This window comes from Euprymna scolopes, chromosome 11 (genome assembly GCF_053919585.1).
Source record: "Euprymna scolopes isolate OS-2025 chromosome 11, ASM5391958v1, whole genome shotgun sequence".
Classification (NCBI taxonomy): Eukaryota; Metazoa; Mollusca; class Cephalopoda; order Sepiida; family Sepiolidae; genus Euprymna; species Euprymna scolopes.
In genome coordinates this window covers 102,401,324-102,421,668 of record NC_136492.1, presented here as the reverse complement: position 1 = coordinate 102,421,668, position 20,345 = coordinate 102,401,324, and the positions used below count along the sequence as shown (strand labels likewise).

Sequence of the window (20,345 nt, the reverse complement as noted above, 5' to 3'; positions counted from 1 at the left end):
TAGGGTTTGCTTGGAAGTAATTTGAAGTGCAATTTTTGTAGTTTTGTCATTGACTTGTGACAGGTTGTATTGTCTTCCTGAAAGAGCATATTTTTCTTCTTTATTTATGAACGCTCTTTTGCGATTTCTTCCAATAATACTTTCATCAATAATGCCACATAGTATTCGCTATTGATGGTTCTTCCTTTATCCAGATAATGTACAAAATATATTTCAAATCCAAAAATATGGAGGTTTAAACCTTGCCTGCTGATATTATGATTATGACACCGACAGATGATTTACTTCCGGTGGATCTATGTCTCATCTGTTGTCATATATTGATGCAAAATCTCTTTTTGCAAATAATGCTCTGAATCATCAACACTTTGTTGTTTTTGACAAATGTTCATACAAAACGGTGAATATATGATATCTTCAACTCATCTACTATCTCATGCAACTTCAATTTACGATCAACAAAAAACAAGTTTGTGGACATTTTATTATTTTCTGGGTTTTCGGGAAACCTGCTGAATTTGGAGGAATTGAGCATTCAACATAATTTGCGTCTGTACGACCATGTTTAAAACCAGCATACCACTTCTTAATGATTGTTTCTGACGGAGCAACATCTGACTAACACTTATAAAGCCATTGATGTACTTGAACAGTATTTTTTCCTGTCAGAAAGCAATTCAAATTTTCCCTGGTTTTAAAAATTTGTAATAGTAGCTTCACTTAAATAACTGTAATTTGTAAACTAATAATCTGATTGAGTTCACATTTTGACGTGTGCTTAGGAATTTTTGATTAGTGGCGCTATGTATAAGTCAGGCACGTGATGTATTGAGTGATGTAATATGTCCTCTTTAGAAGATTGAAATAAATGCTACTAAACCTTATGGTTAGAATTCTTATCTCAGTTTTGATAAACATTCATTATGTGTTTTGATTTTAGAAAATATCTAAAATGTAAAGCTTAAGCTTCTGGCGTCTTAAGAAGAAATTGAAATTTAGGGAATCTTGCTTAATTAGTGTCTAATGACTATTGATTAAATTTAATGCAAATTTTAAATATTTAAATATTGTTTCATACTTGCTCCTAAAACCTTTTAAAATAGTTCGATGAAACTAAAATTTGGGAAATGTTTATTAATTAAATTTAATACAAATCTGAAATATTTGAATATTTATTTATTAATGTCTAATATCTATTATTATCATTTCACAAAAATTAGAGGTATATGAATGTTCACAGATGTACTTTCACCCCACTTTGTCCCCTTTGCAGAAAATTAAATTTTAAATACATCCTCCAGTGGGCACCTTTACACGTTGCAGCTGTGTTCACAAATTCAAAATGATCTGTTAATTAATTACGGAGTGAATCCTATACACAGAAAATATAAACATATACACATACTTAAATTTAACTGGACCAAGATATAATGAGTAAATATGTGGCATAGTTAGAATATATTTACTTTTTGACGGTGTCAGATAATTTCTGTCTACTTTTATCAAGGATTTCTAGTTCCTCATTAAACAAGTAGAAACATTTTTATTTTAATTAAATATATAAATTTGAAATCGTCTCGTCACTATTTTTCACATCCTAATCTAACATATATAGGATTACACTACATAGTATTTTCATAAATTAAAGCACAATGACTATTTAAGATATGTTTTATTGGTGTTTAAAACCTAGATTTTAATACAAAAAGAAAATACCTTAAAAGCAGGGTTGTAGAGTCACATCCAACTCCAACGCTAACTTCTAGAATTCCAAAAAATTCGTTTCAGGCTCCTTCTTTTAAAATCTTCCAATATTCAGTAATAATTAAAGTCGGATTAATAAATCTGACTTTGATCCCTAACATTCTAACGAGTTTGATTCCCTTTGATTCTGACCTTGATTCTGACTGTGCTTAAAATAAAATTGATCTGCTCTTCAAAATGATCCGATATATATTAAAAAAAAAAAAAACTTTAAAAAATAGACTCCATTTTTTTTTTACATTTAAATTTCAAATTACATCCATGAAAGGTTCCATATTTGAAGACAACTTACTATAAATACATTTTTATATGACAATCCTGCAAAATAAACTTTTTCTTTCTTCAGGTTGTGAGATTAATAAAGACAAGCAAAGAGCGTCCAGTTACGGCTGCCATAGGAGATGGTGCTAATGATGTCAGCATGATACAAGAAGCAGACGTTGGACTCGGTAATTACAAAACTAATTTTAACCTTTTAGAGTTTCTTTACATTATGTAATGGTGTTTGGTCCGCGACAAAAGGAAGGTGAACCTGTAAATGCACCGTTGATATATATATATATATATATATATATATATATATATATATAATTTTGTTTGCCTATACTTCGCGATAACTCTTGGGTGTGCCCCAGGGGCTCTTTTAGGGCTAATAAAAACACTCCATTTTTGTAACTATTTTACCATATTTGTCCAAAATCTTCTATGTATGTCTATCTAGCAGTTTTGCATGGTGCTGAACTCAAATTTTTTTTTTGTTACATGGGAGTCACCACTTATCAAGGCCCAAAGGCCACTCAAGGATAAGGGTTATTGCGTGTACAGTAATCAATGAGATAGTATTGTAGTAATCATTAGTATTGGGGGTTTTGATAGAGTGTCTTATTTAAGGGGGCGGTTTGTCAGGAGATTGTTTGTGTTGGATTTGAAGACGTTCAAGTTGTAGTCAGGTAGGAAACAGGCAAGCGGCAGAGAGTTCCACAGGCGTGCAGTTCTAAGAAAGAAGCTTTGCTCATGGAATCTACGTTTGGATTTAGGCACAGAGAAAGAGTGGGGAAAATTATTGACAGTAGTTGCAGCCAGACGGGTGTTTCTTGTGAAAGATTGGCGAGGGAAGACGAGGGATTGGAGCTCAGACGAGCACCTGCCATGGAAATAACCATAAAACAAAGACAGGCTCGCAACGTCTCTTCTGTGGGAGAGAGGTTGCAGGGAAGAGAAAAGGGCATCCCCCACTAAACCACGAAGTCTATTTTGTACTCTGTCAAGGCAGGATAGGCTGTTTTTAGCAGCTCCTGCCCAAATGTGGCAGCAGTACTCCATCCTTGGACGTACTTGGCTTTTATAAAGATAGAGAATTGCATTCGTAGTGAGATATCTTCTCGAGCGGTAGAAGGATCCCACCATTTTCTCAGCGTCCCTGGCAACAGATTTGATGTACATTCCATTTCAGATCAGGAGTAAAGGTCAAACCTAGAAGCTTGTCAAAACATGGAGCCTCCCCAAGACGAGAGCTATCCATTTCAATTGATGCCAGATGGGGATCAGAGCGTTGATGATGTAAAGATAGAAGCTTGGTTTTGGGTGCATTAAAAGTGACCAGCCACCTCTTCCCCCATTGTACCACGCGCTCAAGATCAGAGGAGAGAGAATTAGAGAGAACTTTGTCATTTACGGCCTTTGATGTGTTGCCATAGATAGTCGTGTCATCAACATAGATGTCAACGAATGATAAAGCCTTGGAGACTTTTATGGCTAAATGGGGCGGGGGCAAATGATGGACTTAGTCATTTCTTTTTTATATGGTGCAGAACTCAAATTTACATATGTTAAGGCCTAAAACTGCACCATTTGTTCATTTTCACCAGGATTTGATGTCCCCTGGAGACTTCGGGGGCCAAATGGAGGGGGGATGCTGAACTTAGTCATTTTTTTTTATACCTCGTTCACTGTGCACTCACGGGGGATCATGCATGCTTCACTTGTTATTTTTTATAATCAGCAAACATTACGTACAAAACACAAATAAGAAATTATATTTTAAAAGAATTTTACAGCAGGAAGATTTTTTTTTAATGATGCTCATGTTATGAAAACATTTAAATCAGTTTGGTTACCAAAGCAACATATACTGCATACATCATCATCATTGTTATCATCGCCATCGTCATTATTGTTGTCGTCGTCGTCGTCGTCGTCGTCGTCGTCGTCGTCGTCGTCGTCATCATCATCATCATCATCATCATCATCATCATCATCATCATCATCATCATCATCATTTTAATGTCGATTTTACATACTGGCATGTGTTAGACGGCTTTTAGAAATATTTCCAAAGAAATCTATCTCTGGCCAGATCTTTATCCTTCTTTCTCTCTGATCCATTTTTATCACTTCCTCCCATCTTTTTCTTGGCCTTTCCCCTTTCCAGTTGACTCTGCTATCTCAACTGTTCTACATCACTTAACCCAAGAACTCTTATCTTTAAGACTCATATAGAACATCCATGTTATCATTCTTATATCATTTCTCTCCATGCAACGTATGTCCTCAACAATGACTGGCCAGTTTTTATTTTCATACAACATCGCGTTGTGTACACATGTCTGATAGGCTCCTCCCTGCCTATTTCGCTTGCAGCCTTACTCTTCTTCAAATTACTCACGTCCTATTGTACCGTTTTTTTATCATAGCTGAACCAGATACTGCTTCTGCAACTTCTGTATACAATATATACCTCAACTGTATATGATATGTTGTACTTTTCAAGACCAAGTCTGTTACATACTGGAAATATCAAATAGAAAATTATTCAACATGTTGATGATTTACCAGTTAAAAAAATTATCAATGAAAACAAAGCAGTTTAAACTGACTGAGTTACTTTTGGAGTAAAGGTTATTGTGGTGATATTGTCACAAGCTATTAAAGTAACTATTCAAATAAACCAGGGGATCTCTAAACTACACCAAAGTCTTTCATCCAGACTGCGGAGCTCTTTATATAAAACGTAAAAATATTCAGGAAATGTTTGTAAAATTGAAATGTGTGAAAATAGTGTGGTGATTTTTTGTTGTGTTTTTGTTCAGAAAATGATTGAAAGTGTGAGATTTTGGATTTTTTAAAGTTATTTTTTTTATTATTTTGGCCCACGTAAAGTCAGTAATATGGCCGTACGTTCGAAAACTTTGTAGACCCCTCAAATAACCAATAATACCACTTGTGCTATATTTACCGAGTGTCAAACATTCTGCTTTCTACTGAAACATCAAATCCATATGTGGGTCCCCAGACAGTATGTATATCCCAATTAGAGCAGACGACATGCGTTTTTTTAGTATTCCCAAATGGTCACCCATTTGATACTGGCCAGGTTTAACGTTGCTTAATTTTGGTGATCTAATGGAAACCGGTAGGTTAACATGATTATTTTGTATATTCAACGTGATTATGCCGTTCTCTCTTGCAATAAATACTATCGTTAGAATTTAAATTCCTAGACAGTTAAATGCGCGTTTCTTCATACTTATTTACTGTTTAATTTTTGATTTTTCTTTTATATGTATATATGTATCGTGTGCATGTGTGCATGTGTATACGTATATGTATATGCATTTAAAACTGACGTGGCACCTTCTCATTTACTATACCTTCTCCTCCTTCTTCTTCTTTTCTCCTCTTCACCCGTGCATGCGCATCACTTTCACTACAGTGATGAAGACCGAAGGATGAGTAGAAAATTATGTACGTGTAAAAAAAGTTTTTAAATTTTTTTCATAATAATATATTGTATTCCTGCACGTCACCAATAGAAAACGAATAAAGAAAAGTTATAAAATGTTATACTTTTCTTATTCTTTATATATATATATATAACTACTTAATTTACTCACATAAAATTAATATACGAAAGTATAGATCTATGCGTAAACTTTAAGTATTTACTTCAAAAGTGCTCAATACGTAGGTAGAGTTAGTTAGTAAGTTATAAAATATATATGGCGATCAATTTTTTCCTCGAACAGAAACAACATGGCTGACGAGTGCCGAACATCGTTTACGTGTTACCATTAACTGGTTCCCTTTATGTTGGGCTTGAAACCGACGGTACCAATGTTTTTCTGAACTTCTGTACAATTAAATATATATATATATATATATATATATATATATATATATATATATATATATATATATTTAAATGAGAAAGGTCACCAACAATTGGTATATATTTTTTAACATTATTTTATTATTCCGTGTTTTGATTTTTCATTTAAAAAAAGTATCATATTTAGATCATTGTAATAATGTTTTTAAATTATTGAAATAGTTTTTACGCATTTCAATGATTTAAAAACTATTTCAATGGTAAAAAAACTATTTCAATAATTTAAAAACATTATTGCAATGATCTAAATATGATACTTTTTTTAAATGAAAAATCAAAACACGGAATAATAAAATAATGTTAGAAAATACATACCAATTGTTGGTGACCTTTCTCATTTAGATATACATCTTTCTCTCGTTGGAATCTCTCAACCCATTATATATATATATATATATATATATATATATATATATATATATATATATATATATATATATATATATATATATATATATATATATATATTACTCTTTTTAATCCCAGACAATGCATATTGTGATTTGGATAGAAGGAGCTACTATTTGGGAATATATCTATCAGGGGATTGTGGCGAGTTGTGTACCAAGATGTCTGTTCACATTACATTTAAATTTCTGCCTATCAATACAGTAAGGAAAGCAAGAAACAAGGGGGAATTTCAAAGTCTATCAGCCCAACGGAAGAAACTATTAGAGTAGGAAGTTTTCCTTTATCTAGGGGCCTCGACAGTGAAGAGGTAGGATTTTGTTACTTGTCATGTTGATCAGGAGTATGTACGTCAAAGGATCACAAGTGCTATGAATTCATCAGAGCACATACCGTTAAAATACTTTTCAAACAGGCAGGTATACAACATTGTGGCGATAGGACATAGGTTAGAGCTTGATCATAGTGCGGAATCTATTAGATGTAAGACTTATTTGAACCTCACCTGAGAGGGAGAGACTAGTGGTAGATACTCCATACATCCAGGTGGCTTTGTAGAGATTATCCATACTCTCAGGTGTGAGTAATTTTCTAGCACAGTAGAGGGAGCCCACCTTCTTTGCAGCAGCCTTGGCAATGTCCTCAGTATATTTGTTCTAATTCACGTTGCCTGTGAATATTAAGCTCAGGAGTTTATGTATAAATTGGTTATACTCAGTTTAAATCCTATTGGATTTAATATGTTAAGTTTTGCACTTATATAGTTCAGAAAAGTATGCGCCTTTATTTTTATTTTCCAGCTGTGGGTAAAATAGCAAGTTGTCTTTAATTAAACACATACACTGAATCGTTTACAATAAATATTGTCTGTGCATTAAATAACATAAAAATGGTTGATGAGCCATCAAAAGACAAATCAAACCTAAATTACTTTATTGTATTGCAGATAGAAATATCAGCATCGTCAGATAACACTAACAAAAAATTCTTACAATTTGTGGTCAAGGAATTTTATGTTGGGATTTCAAAAAAAAAGAAAAAAATGATGAAAAAACTAAACGTGATAGCAAAAAAGAAAAAAAAACATTTTTATAATGAAAATATTAGCAACAGTTGGAAGATGGATGGTAAGCGATTATATTAGCAGCAGGAACAGCGTTTGAACGTGTATGCAAATTGGCAAGTGTGCTCAGGCTTCTGTCTGAAGAAAAAGAAGAAAAAAAGGACACCATGTGGTCAGAGAGAAAAAAGTCGACGTTGAAGGAGATGGACGTGTAAAGTGAAGGCGAGAAGGAGCCGGCTGTGGTCAGCATACAGTCAGAAGAAAGAGAAACGCTATCAGGTTAAATGGATCTGTGGCAGCGAGAGACTCTTTAAGTGGTGTCAAGACGGGAGAGTAACGGTGATAAATGATAAATGCTTTTGCTAAAAAAAAAAAAGAAAGAAAAACAATAAATATATGTAACGTTACATTAAACTAACATTAATGTAACATTAATGTAACGTTTCATTAAAAAAGTTAGCATTTTGAGTTCTTCGTGTGCGGAAGAAACTTGGAGAGCGTCTTTTGCCTTCAGTCCACGTGGGATCTTCTCGTTTCTTTTTCCAAACTGTCCCGCCTACGTTTTTTTTTTTTTTTTTTTTTTGAAAACAAACTTTTTCGTGCGTAAGTCCTCGATTATGATTGGCCAAAAAGCCTCAGATGAAATCTCGAGAAAAGAAAGGAAAAGACAGAGAGAAAGATAAAAAAGAAAGGAAAAGAAAGGATAGAAAGAAATATATAAAAAAAAGAAGGGGGAAGGTATTCCATAGTAGTCGTAGTAGTAGTGGTGGTAGTACACCACATTATCATTTTCATGAAGATCCATCCAACTCAGTATGTGGAGTTGCTAACTGACAAACAAACAAACAAATACAAAGTAAAACATAACCTCCTTGACAGAGGAAAAGAGTTGCATCATTATTTTATTTTCTAAATTTATTTTTATGGCATATTACTAATTTTTAACGAGTTATGCTTTTTTAAATATCTGTGCGGAAATTATATTTTGTTTTTATTTGTAGAATTATTTTATTTAATCTCAGTTTTTTTTTGGAGGGGGGGGCAGAAGGCCTTTAATCCTTCTTCAACATCTGTTATTTGTAATTTCCTTTTTTTTTTTCTTCTTTTTTCCTCTTATATAGGGATGGCAGGCAAAGAAGGACGTCAAGCTGTCCGATGCAGTGATTACGCTTTTGCTCGTTTCAAATTCCTCATGCCTGCGTTACTGGTCCACGGTCATTACTTCTACATTAGACTTGCAAATTTGGTGCAATATTTTTTCTATAAGGTTTGCGTTTGTTTCGTTCTCTTTTTAATAAAATAATTTTTTTATCTTTTCTTTCTTTTTTTTTTTTTTTCTTTTTTCGATTGCCAAACAAATTACTCTTCGTGGCATATTTGACATTAAGGTTGCTTATCAACATACATCTTCTTATATAATAGTTTCGCTTATATGCTATTCATAACAAAGAACAAACCGGAAGTATACAAAATTAGAAATCTGAGAATTGGTTCAAAACAAATTATTTTTCCTTAAACTCATCATTTGTAATGCTTTTGGTGTTTGTATTTTTTGTTGTTGTTGTCCAAAACAATATGAACATTCAACGGACATAAAATGTTTTAACAAAATATAAATACCTCCTCGCATTTCCCCGTATGCCATATTGAAGATGACTAATTATTTAATTATTATATTGTGGCTATTTTTAAATGTAGTTGATGGGAAAATACAACAAGCTATTATTATTAGATGGGTATAGTTAGAGAACAATAGCATCGGTCTCATTTGGAAAACTAAGGATCGTTAATACGGCACAATCACACACCGGTTCTCGCCAGATCACTGAAGTTAAGCAACGTTGAGCCTGCGAAGGCAAGGCGTTGTATGTACCGCTAGATAAAATACCAGGTTGAGAAACTGGAGCGGTCCATCCTTCTCTCGAGGGTAGATGGGACTCTCTTAGGCCGTGGTAGGCACCCCATCTAGTGATAGCATCACGATAAAAAAAAATACCCTTGATAACCCTGGCGAAGCATCAAGTATTCAGCTACCGACAAGATTTGAATTACTCTTCAAACTCGTGTGGTAAGTTCGATCTCGGCTACAGCCGCGCTGGATGGATGGCGGGATCGTTAAATTCAACGCACAACTACATGTGTAAAAAAAGAGAACACAACTTGAACAATCAAACGTACCTGAAATAAATAATAACGTCTGATTTGCGACTACTATAGATTTACCGTTTATTGAAGGAAAGCAAAAAACTAAAAATCAATTCTTGTTCACAAATCGTATATAAAAAGAAGTTTTGTCTTGAATTGAAAGCCACGTTTAATTTTAGAAAGGCTTCTGATGGGTAGCAAGTCAAAGAGATGAAGAGTTTTCAGTGGGTAGCTGTTCTGTACAGGTTATGGACAGGCAAAGAGCAAAAGGTCGCTCTTGTGTTGACACGAAAACAATTATGTGCTAAAATGCTAAAGAGTCAATATTTTATGGAGCAATTCTGGTTTCTGATTGGTTGCTAGCAGAGCGTGGCTCCATTTGATTCGTCAGTTTCTATCATCAGTGTCTATAAGTAGAACCTTCCAATTTTCAGTGATCATATCCTCCTCTTTACATAAAAAATATTGCAATAGTCTGATTAAAACCTTTCATAAATAACATTAACTTTTTCAAAAGTGTTAACCAACCCCAAACCAACTGAGATAATATCGAAACTATCTTATGCTTTTTTTTCGTTCAGTTATTTAATTCAATAAATTTAGTAAAAAATAAAGCAAACATGCTTCAGTTTCTCTGCAAGGTAAGTTGGTAGAAGTTTACACAAAATGGGATACAATAGCACAACACCTATTAAATTTCGCCTTGAATTGCTACAGCATTGGAGCATTTATTATATTCCTTAATTATGAAAGGTGTCCTCTTCTGGTTCAATCGGAATTAGTGATGAATTTATGTACTTTCTCTTCGGGAGTTTAGCCACAATATCTGGTGTGGTTTTGATAAGGTAGCGTACTAGGATAAGCACACTCTGGTCTACAAAACATACCTGAGCAACCTTGTCAGCATTGTTCTGTAGGCGTACCTCAGGCGATTAGCAATAAACTAACCCCTTCCACAAAAGAAAATAAAGCCTAGAAAGGTGGCTCTTTGAGAAATGAATAGAACTATACTTCAGTCCGACAGCAACAAGACCATTATCGGAATGGTAGTTGAAATAGTACCTATCCAAGCTGTAATCGGTGATGAAAAAGTTTCTGCGAATACAAAACTCTTAAAAATAAAAAAAATAAAAACTACACTTCACACAGTTACATAAATGAATTTTGTTTGTTTTAATTTATCATTTTGTTTGCATGAGTCACACTTCTGCAATTTTTATCTTTGGAAATATTGTCTATTTTATTCATTTTTATCAAATTTAAACTAGCAACATCTATTTAGTTGGGGTTGTATCCACGGCCCTTCCAATGTACCTTTATAGAAAAGCATTTAAAACACCATAGTGACCGACTAACATTAAAAAAAAGGCCTAACACGGTAACATCATCTCCTTACAACATGATCACAACTTTCTGTCCGTGTTTGGAAGTTAAACTAAAAACATAAAAATAAATATATTTAATGCAACTTACCGTTGAGAAAAATATCGCTTGAGCAATCGTCACCAAACTTGATCATACTATCTGTCATAGTCTAACTAATGGTCACCATCTGTTAATCAAACCTCGACTGGTTGGTTTAGAATATGTGCCAATAAATTTACAAACAGGATCATTCTTATTCATAAACAGATTCTTATGAGATTTTAAACACGAATTCTAGTGTTTTGTCTGAACACTTCATACCGAGCAGGTTTTATTTTTTTACTCGCCAATCATGCTGACCACTAAAATAAATAAAAAACTAGCCAATACCGATATATTTTGTTAGTTTAAGAAGAATAAAACTTATCCTCATCCGCCTCAAAAATGAATGTCAGAATTTTACTTTTCTTTTGTTTTCATTATTTTTTATTTTTCAATTTTTTTTCGAAGCTTAAAAATGTTTTTGTTTTGTTTTTATCTTAAAGAACGTCGCCTTCATCACAGTTCAAATATATTACGCATGCTTTTCGGCCTTTTCACAACAGGTGAGCATTCTCATAGTCTTTTATTCTTATATTCTTTTATTCTTGCATTCACATTCTTTCAATTTTCAAAAGTGAATTCATTCCAAAAAGTAAACTGACTTTATTCATATTTTGTTCTTTTTTTAAAAGAAACCATAAGGAATATGGAATTAATTTGTAACCATATTTAATACTAACTGGAATATTCGTCCCCTAAAGGTTCATAAAGATTCAAGTATAAGTCCTAGTACTGAAAAGTATCATGAGAAAGGGAGATCGTTTGAATATGATTAGATTCCCTCAAATTTGAGACATTGGGGCCACAGCCCCGTCGCCGTTTCCCCTCTGTACACTATTGTACACTTATGACATTTAATAAGTGCAAGAGACCAGACCTCAAATACATCAAAAATATTTTACTATCATAATTGAAGTGATGGACTTAGAAAAGATTAATTTTGAGGAGCGTGTAATATTGTGGTGCTTATGTTTTTTACAGCTACTGCATATGAAAGTCCTGAAATCGTTAGATATGATATTGTTTCTTATAATTATGTGTCATAAAGCCATTACTTTATTAAGGATGCCACATCACATAAATCTGAAAATCAACACTTTTTCCTTTGCTCAAACGAATTTGTCTAGCATTTCGAGAAGTACTTTATACCCTACAAGTTGGCTTCCAAATGAAGACTCGAGACAAGAATCTTAGATTCCTTACTTTTAATGCTGATATTATCTTAATCCTACTCAAGTCTTTATATGCCGTCGCTTCCCAGCCAGCTCCCAGTAAGAGTGCAAAGCACAGACTTCCCTCGTGACTTTTCCCAGTACTCTAACCACTGTGCAAGGACCCATGGCGCAGTGGTTAGAGTACTGAGAAAAATCAGTTGTAAAAGTGATATTCTCCTGAAGGTTGAAGGTTCAATCCTCAGTGTGGGCGACCGAAATATACATTTGCGAGTTACTTAAGACCTCTATCCAGTCATGGCTGACAGAACAAGAGCACGCTACCCCCGTGAAGTAAATAAAGGGTTCCGCTCGAAATTCCGTCCAAATTCCAGAGTTCGACAGAAACATTCCCGAGTTTGACAAGATACACCTGAAGAAGGTCGGAGGTTATATCGACCGAAAACGTTGTGAAAATCACACTCAAGCTGAGAACAATAGCCCGATGAATAATAATGCAAAAACTGTTTTTGTTTCTACACATTGTTTCTTTAAAGAACAAAACACATATTTATTTTATAAATTCAAATGCCGAATTTAATAAATTACAACTTGTCAAAACAAATTCAGTCTTGATTTCTAATCTTAATATTTTATCCGCAACAAAAAACGCCCTGCTTCCATCATTATATCTTACTACTAGTAATCATCTTGCTATCTGTTATGAGGAAAGCTGATATACTTATTTCAAGTATAATGGACTTGCCCAGAGACAATAAATATATAGTTATAGCTAACACATTATTGGATAGTGATTCGTGGTAGTTATGACGTGTACTTCTGTAACATATTTTTGCTTTTACACTTTTGTTAACTATACCAATGTGCTAGTCTTGATTATTACCGGCCATTAAGGCTACAACAATATCATTATTATTATTACTATGTTGTTATTATTATTATTATCATTATTATTATTATTATTATTATTATCATTATTATTATTATTATCATTATTATTATTATCATTATTATTATTATTATTATTATTATTATTATTATTATTAGTAGTAGTAGTAGTAGTAGTAGTAGTAGTAGTAGTAATTATGTTTAAACGCAAACAAAAAGAGGTTTAAGCGTTAAGGAAAAATATTTTTGAATTATAAAAGGTATCGCCCTCCTGGTGAATGTGAACCCCCGAGCGTTTGATTAACTGTCGAATGCAAGAACCATTGTACCAAAAACTCCTAAAGAAACAAAATTGTGTCCATTTGATCTTTACATTTTCTAATTAAAATTGCGTTAAAACTAAGCGTGACAAACCAACAAACACTCTTCAAAAAATACTGGTAAATATTTCCGTGTTATGCAATTCAAACATATTAGAATTTTAATTTTATGAATAAGACCGTCAAAGCTTTTCTATCTTTTACTTATGTAAGTGTGTGAGAGAGTAAATATGAAATAAAAATTTCAAATGCGATGGAAATTTAGCTGATGGAATAGTGGATAAGCAAATGGACATGCTAGTAGAAATAAGAAATACAATATTAAAGCTGGGCCGTGGATATTTCGCTCGATTCGTTCGAACATATTTATTTGGTAAAATGAGCATTATTAGATAGAACTCAACATTTTATACAGTGTAGCTTGTAAGAAAAACTGACGGGGTATGTAAGCAGTAGTAAGAGAGAAAGGGAGGGATTAAATGTGGTGGGTTGGGTAAGAGAGGGGAACTTGGTGATGTGAAGCAGGGTGCAAATGTGCATATTTTTTTATTTTTTATTTATTTATTAATGTATCTTGTATCTTGTTTTTACTTTCGTTTCAGTCATTGTATGAAAGTTTCCTCCTCATGTTCTACAACATCACCTTCACATCAATGCCGGTCTTAATGTATGGCTTATTTGAAAAAGACATCCAACAAGTAGATTTACTTGCAAGACCACAAACTTATCGGTAATTTAAATACAATATTATATTTTATGAAAATCGCTCCAGATAAGGCATGAAGCCACTTGACGTAAGGAGCTAAAAAAATGCTACTTCAAAGTCAAAAACTAGCCAACAACAACTTTAGATGGATAGATTCCGATCCAGACGACAGCAATTCATCCCCCATTTGTCAGAAACATCGCTCATGGAATGTGAGGACTAAAGGATAAAATAAGGAAAGTGAGAGTTACGAAGCTGTTGAAAGCTGGCCGAGTATGATATTAAGATTTGTTAAAAATATTAGTTATAAAATTATTAAGTCTTCAAAATAATGAATTGAAACTGATATTTTACGTTATGTGTAATTGCTTTTAAGAATGTAGTCTTACCATTTACATTGTATAATTATAACGGATCCTTTAACTTATTCCAAAACTTAACTGTAACTTTAAAAAGTTTAGTGGTAAATTCATCAGAATTTTTAGTGCAAGTATTATATGAACACAAAGGTAACCATATTCAACCATCAATTTGGCATAAAGCATTCTAAATCAATGGGCTATAACTTTTTCCCGTTTTTAATAGGCTAAAAAATCTATTATAATAGAATGCAAGATAAATTACACCAATATTCAATTCACTACAATCAAGCATGTTTGTTGTTATATATTTACAAAATTACTTTTATGAATTCTTGTTTTATTTTGTTGTTTTATTTTGTTGTTTTATTTTTCAGAAAATTTATTAAAAATGAAAAACTAAACGCACCAAACTTTTTAAAATGGAATATTTTAGGTAAGTTTGACACAAGCATTTTCCAGCATGAATTCTTGTTCATTTAAAAAAAAATGTTTTTTTTTTTTTTACATTCCTTCTGAATTTTTCTCTTCTGTAATAAGGGGCAAATGCACACTCAACTCCTTGGCCTTTTGGCTAGGAACGAAGTGTAGTATCTGTTACGATGCTACATTTAATCTATTCTGTCTTGTGTCATTGAAGGAGAAATCCTTTTAGACCGAGGCAATTTTTATTTTTATTCCAATCTAGAGTGCTCTTTTATGAGGGATTTGATTTTCCCACATTAAAACCGATCTTGTGTCTAAATTTACATCTAAAAAATAAAGAGTAAATAGGAAAAAAAATCATATTTGCATGACATTTTTCTATTTTCTCCTAAAATAAAAGCGTACATAAAAACACAATAAATGAATTATTTTCCTTTCTTACAATATAAGATGTGATAACGGAAATGATAACTCTAAATACAACCCTACATTATTGAGTATAAAAGTCTTCATAATAAATAAAAGCGTATTGTGTTATTGTTGTAGCCTTATTTTAGGGGTTCACAATATCAAACAGGAGAGTCTGTAAAGTCATGTCAACGATTAGGCTGGCATGGAATCTCTGATTAGAGAGTCCAAAATGGCTGCCTTTCACAGCGATGGGAGAGTCCATGTGAAGACAGGAATAGGGGTGTCAGTTACCCCAGAACACCCCCCTCCGAAGATTTATTTCCCTGAAATATAATTTTTTTCTCTTAGGGTTGACTTCCAAGGGGTCCGTCAGCTTCCTTTTTCTAGTGGAACGGCGTATTTCCGTACTGGTTTGAGGAGGTTCCAGATCAAATGCCTCATATAGGAGGTCCATCGTCTCTTCTTCAGATGGAATTTCACTTGGCTCGTCTGAAGTGCGTTTGCGAATTTGGTTTAAGTGTTTTTTATGTGTGGAGTGTGGTCCTTCCACCATATAGACCATACGACCGATCCTGTTAATGATCGTTCCCCGCTCCCAGAAGGTACTATTATCTTTATGCATTTGGAAAAATATCTTTTCTCCCGGCATGTAGTTCTTCTTGGGTATCGTCAGCTTGGTGTGTTTTACCTGCTTTGGTAATAACTTATCAAAAACTGGCCGTATTTTCCTTGCAAACATTACTTCCGCTGGAGACATCTGGGATGATGTGTTTTCGTTGGGCATTATGCGGTACACCTGAAGAAATTGTTGTAGGGCTTTTTTGGATGGCGTGTCCTTAGCCTTCTTCAAAGCTCTCTTCAGTGTGTCCACAAATCTTTCCGCCTGGCCGTTTGACCTGGGGTGGTATGTCGGAGTTGTAATGTGGTCCACTTGGAAGTCTCTAATGGACTCTTTAAAGTCCCCGGACGTAAACTGAGTGCCGTTATCTGACACTAAACAGTCGACCATTCCGAATCGTGCAAATAACTCATGAAGAGTTTTTATGGTGAAGTCCGTAGTTGGGCTCTTACATCTAAAGACTTTGGGCCACTTGGAAAAACTGTCCACTATTATAAGGTAGTAGTGTCCATCAAGTGGTCCTGCATAGTCCACATGTATTCGTGACCATGGATAGTCGGCTTTGGACCATGGACTGAATTGAATAGGTGGTGCTTTCGCAGCTAGAGCACATCCTCTGCATGATTTCACTTTTTCTTCAATGTCCTTGTCCATGCTTTTCCAGTACACGTATGAACGCATGAGGCTCTTCATTCTGGTGGCGCCAGGGTGTCCTGTGTGAAAATCCTTGAGGATTTTTTTATGTCGTCTAGGGTAACCGGAAGTTCTTTCACTGTGTTACATAGAATCAAACTGTAGTCCTTCTCTGATTGAAGTGATGCGATAACAGAATCCTCAAGCGGTTCTCCAGTTTTTGGTATTAACCGGGATAGGCCGTCAGCATGTCCTAACTTCTTTGATGGTAGAAACTCCATTTCGAAGTCGTAATTGAGTAGTATTGTTCCCCATCTTTGCAGTCTGTTTGCCGTATGTGTAGGCAATCCTTTTCTTGAACCAAAGATAGCGATGAGCGACTTATGTCTTCCATGTAAAAATCTATTGAATTTAGTCACAGCGAAAATAATACTTAGAGATTCTTTCTCTATTTGGGAATAATTCTTTTCTGCCGGTAGTAGGGTTCTAGACGCATGTGCTATCGGTTTCGTTGAACCATCAGGCATTTTATGTAGGATGCATGCGCCGATTCCATATGCACTAGCGTCACTAGCGACGATTATGTCCAGTTTCGGATCATAATGGGTCAGGAACAGTTCTGATGTGAGCACGTTTTTTAGCTTTTCGAATGCAGTCTGGCATTCTGTGGTCCAATCCCAAACTTTGTCCTTCCTAAGTAGCTCGCTTAGGGGTGCACGTAAAGTATGCAGGTTTGGAATAAAAGCTTGATAATAGTTGTCTAAGCCTAAGAAACTTTGCAAAGTTGTTAAGTCATGTGGCTCAGGCATATTTCTTATCACTGTGGACCTTTCAGGATCGGGCCGTCTACCGTTCTTGTCTATTATCTGACCAAGATATTTAATTTGGTTGAGGAAAAATTCGCATTTTGTGTCTTTCAGTGTGAAGCCATACTCACTTATTTTTTCAAATACCCGAAAAACATGTCTTTTATGTTCTTCTATAGATTCACTTTTTACTAGAATGTCATCTAGGTATCCTATAGAAAAATCAAAGCCGCTCAACATAGTGTCGATTATTTGCTGAAAGATAGCCGGGGCGACCTTGATCCCGAAAGCTAACCTATTAAACTTGAACAGTCCCCTGTGGGTGGTAATACACAAGAGTCTGGAGCTTTCTTCTTCCACGGGAATTTGTAGGTATGCTTCGCTTAAATCTAGTTTTGAGAAAATTTTTCCTCCATTGAGTTTCGTAAATACTTACTCGGGGCAAGGTAGCAGGTAGTGGTGATCCCTTAGTGCTGCATTCAACCCTGTCAGAAGTCTGCGCAGACTCTAATATCCATTGATTTTTTCTTTACGTATACAGTGGGGGCAGCCCACTCACTGTAGTCGACTTGGGTCAGTATTCCTGCCTTGACGAGTCTATCTAGCTCCTCATCAATTTTTTGTATGGAGGCAAATGGTATGCTGCGTTTCTTTTTAAAAACCGGGGTGATGTTATCTTTTAATTCGAACTTCGCCTTCATTTTTGTGCAGCAGCCTAATTTGCCCGAAAAAACATTAGGAAATGACTCCATCAAGTTTTCCTTAAGTTTTTTTGCTTTGGCAGAGAAAAAAAAATGGTTGCTTACCAGCTAACCACACGTGTGTTCAAAAATACAAAAGCGTAAATTCAAGTTCACCAATAACTCTTTTTTTTTTCCCAGCATAGAATGTAATCTATTTCGTTTTAAAACAAGAAATTGATTAGGACAGCAATATATATTTTTTCTACTCACAGTTTTTGTTTGGCGATGACTTTCTTTTTTTTTTCTTGTTGTTGAAAAAAAAAAGCAAACTTGTTGAACTTTTCCAAGCTGGTAGAAAAATTTAAAGTTGAGTCAGAAAAATAGGAAAATAGACGTTTTTGATTATTAGTCCAAAGGAAAGGGTCCTTGTGAGGTTTTTTCATTCCTACGTCGCCAGATGTTGTGGCCTTATTTTAGGGGTTCACAATATCAAACAGGAGAGTCTGTAAAGTCATGTCAACGATTAGGCTGGCATGGAATCTCTGATTAGAGAGTCCAAAATGGCTGCCTTTCACAGCGATGGGAGAGTCCATGTGAAGACAGGAATAGGGGTGTCAGTTACCCCAGAACAGTTATGATGGCAACCTTTTGTTTCGTGAGACAATGACGTTCTGCATCTAGTCTGGTGCACTGCAGTTGCCTCTCCAGATACAGGCCTGAGCAGGTGATAAGGAGACTCAGGTTTGCCCAGTTACCCTCTCGACGTTGCAGGTAAAGTCAAGCCAAAGGCAAGACAATACAGTCGGAGCCAGTGCAGTTGGAGAAGTTGCTGGAAACGTGTTGCAATGCTTCACCATCCGTCCATTGGAACTCTAAATCAGACTTTTGTCAGGGTTTACTCTTTTAGCATTCACCTTTCGCAAGGTATCCATAAAGCAGTGAAACTATTTGCCCATAGCTGGTGAAAAGTTGAAAATATTTCCAATTTTGATGAAAGTAACAAAGATCCTCATTGTAGTTTTGGTTGTGTTATATATATATATATATATATATATATATATATATATATATATATATATATATATATATATATATATATAATAGCATAATAAAAAATAAAATTCAAAATGGCGTAATATAAGATAAAATAAAAGGTAATTGCAATTTCTCTTCTAATTTTCGGATTTTGTAATCATACCCGAACACATTTTATTTTCTTTTAATGAATTGATAGTTGCTATTTCTTCTGATGAGTGAAGGGCAGAATAGATTCATTAATTGATATAATAATTAAATGAATGATTTTGCACTACAAAACAGTTGCTGTCAAGAATTAGGAATGTCAACATAATTAAAGTAATAAATTGTAAGATGGTCAACATCATGAAATTTGGAATATAATCTTTGTCGTTTGTTTCTTTTATGCTCTGTAATTATATTGAGCTTCATAAATTAAGAATTAGTAATCATATTTCCGCAGGAATACATATATATATATATATATATATATATATATATATATATATATATATATATATATATATATATATATAAAATGAAAATTACAATTGAATTTACCAAAATGATCCAAGATGGTAAAATTAAAGTAAATTATAAATATTAAAGAATTAATATTTATAAAATTATCTCAGCCAGATATAAAAGCTCGATAAAATCAAATAGGAAATAGAGCTTATAATATGAGCAAAGAGTTAATAAAATATGTTTAAAAAAAACACTTTGAAATGAGTTAAAAACATATTTAATCTGAAAAGGAAACACTAGATAAATGGATTTTCGTGGAGTTTCGAAAAAATACTTTCCTTCTCATCATTTTTCTTTACCATATTCCCTCTGCTTCACTTTTTTTGTTTTCAAGTAAGATCTTTGACTTACTTGTTGTTTCATCAAATACTTCTGCATGCAAAATCCGATCCCGAATTTTGCTAATTCCTACCCTCTGATGAGAAGGAAAGTATTTCTTTGAAACTCCGCGGATCAAGGACTATCCATTTATCTAGTGTTTCCTTTTCAGATTAAATATGTTTTTAACTCATTTCAAAGTGTTTTTTAACATATTTTATTAACTCTTTGCTCATATATATATATATATATATATATATATATATATATATATATATATATATATATATATATTTCACTTTTTTTTTTCAATTAAATATAGGGCATACTGTGAGATGCCAAACATTCACCCACTATCTCATACATTCCAACCGACAAATCATTTCAAGATTCTAATTGTCCCTTTAAGTGCACTTGTTTGTATTCCTCTTGCATTTGGTTCAC

At 33.9% G+C, this 20,345-nt stretch overlaps 1 protein-coding gene across 6 annotated transcripts in view; it reads left to right on the top strand.

Moving 5' to 3' along the window:
• Positions 1 to 20,345, top strand: part of LOC145288020 (phospholipid-transporting ATPase IF-like) — a 238,769-nt gene that overhangs the window by 161,159 nt on the left and 57,265 nt on the right. For all 6 annotated transcript variants that reach the window (XM_080136022.1, XM_080136025.1, XM_080136024.1 and 3 more), the window contains 5 exons: positions 2,111 to 2,213; positions 8,525 to 8,670; positions 11,459 to 11,518; positions 13,998 to 14,125; positions 14,838 to 14,896. In XM_080136022.1, the coding sequence (XP_079992148.1) occupies positions 2,111 to 2,213; positions 8,525 to 8,670; positions 11,459 to 11,518; positions 13,998 to 14,125; positions 14,838 to 14,896 (496 nt within the window). The remainder of the gene's footprint in view (positions 1 to 2,110; positions 2,214 to 8,524; positions 8,671 to 11,458; positions 11,519 to 13,997; positions 14,126 to 14,837; positions 14,897 to 20,345) is intronic.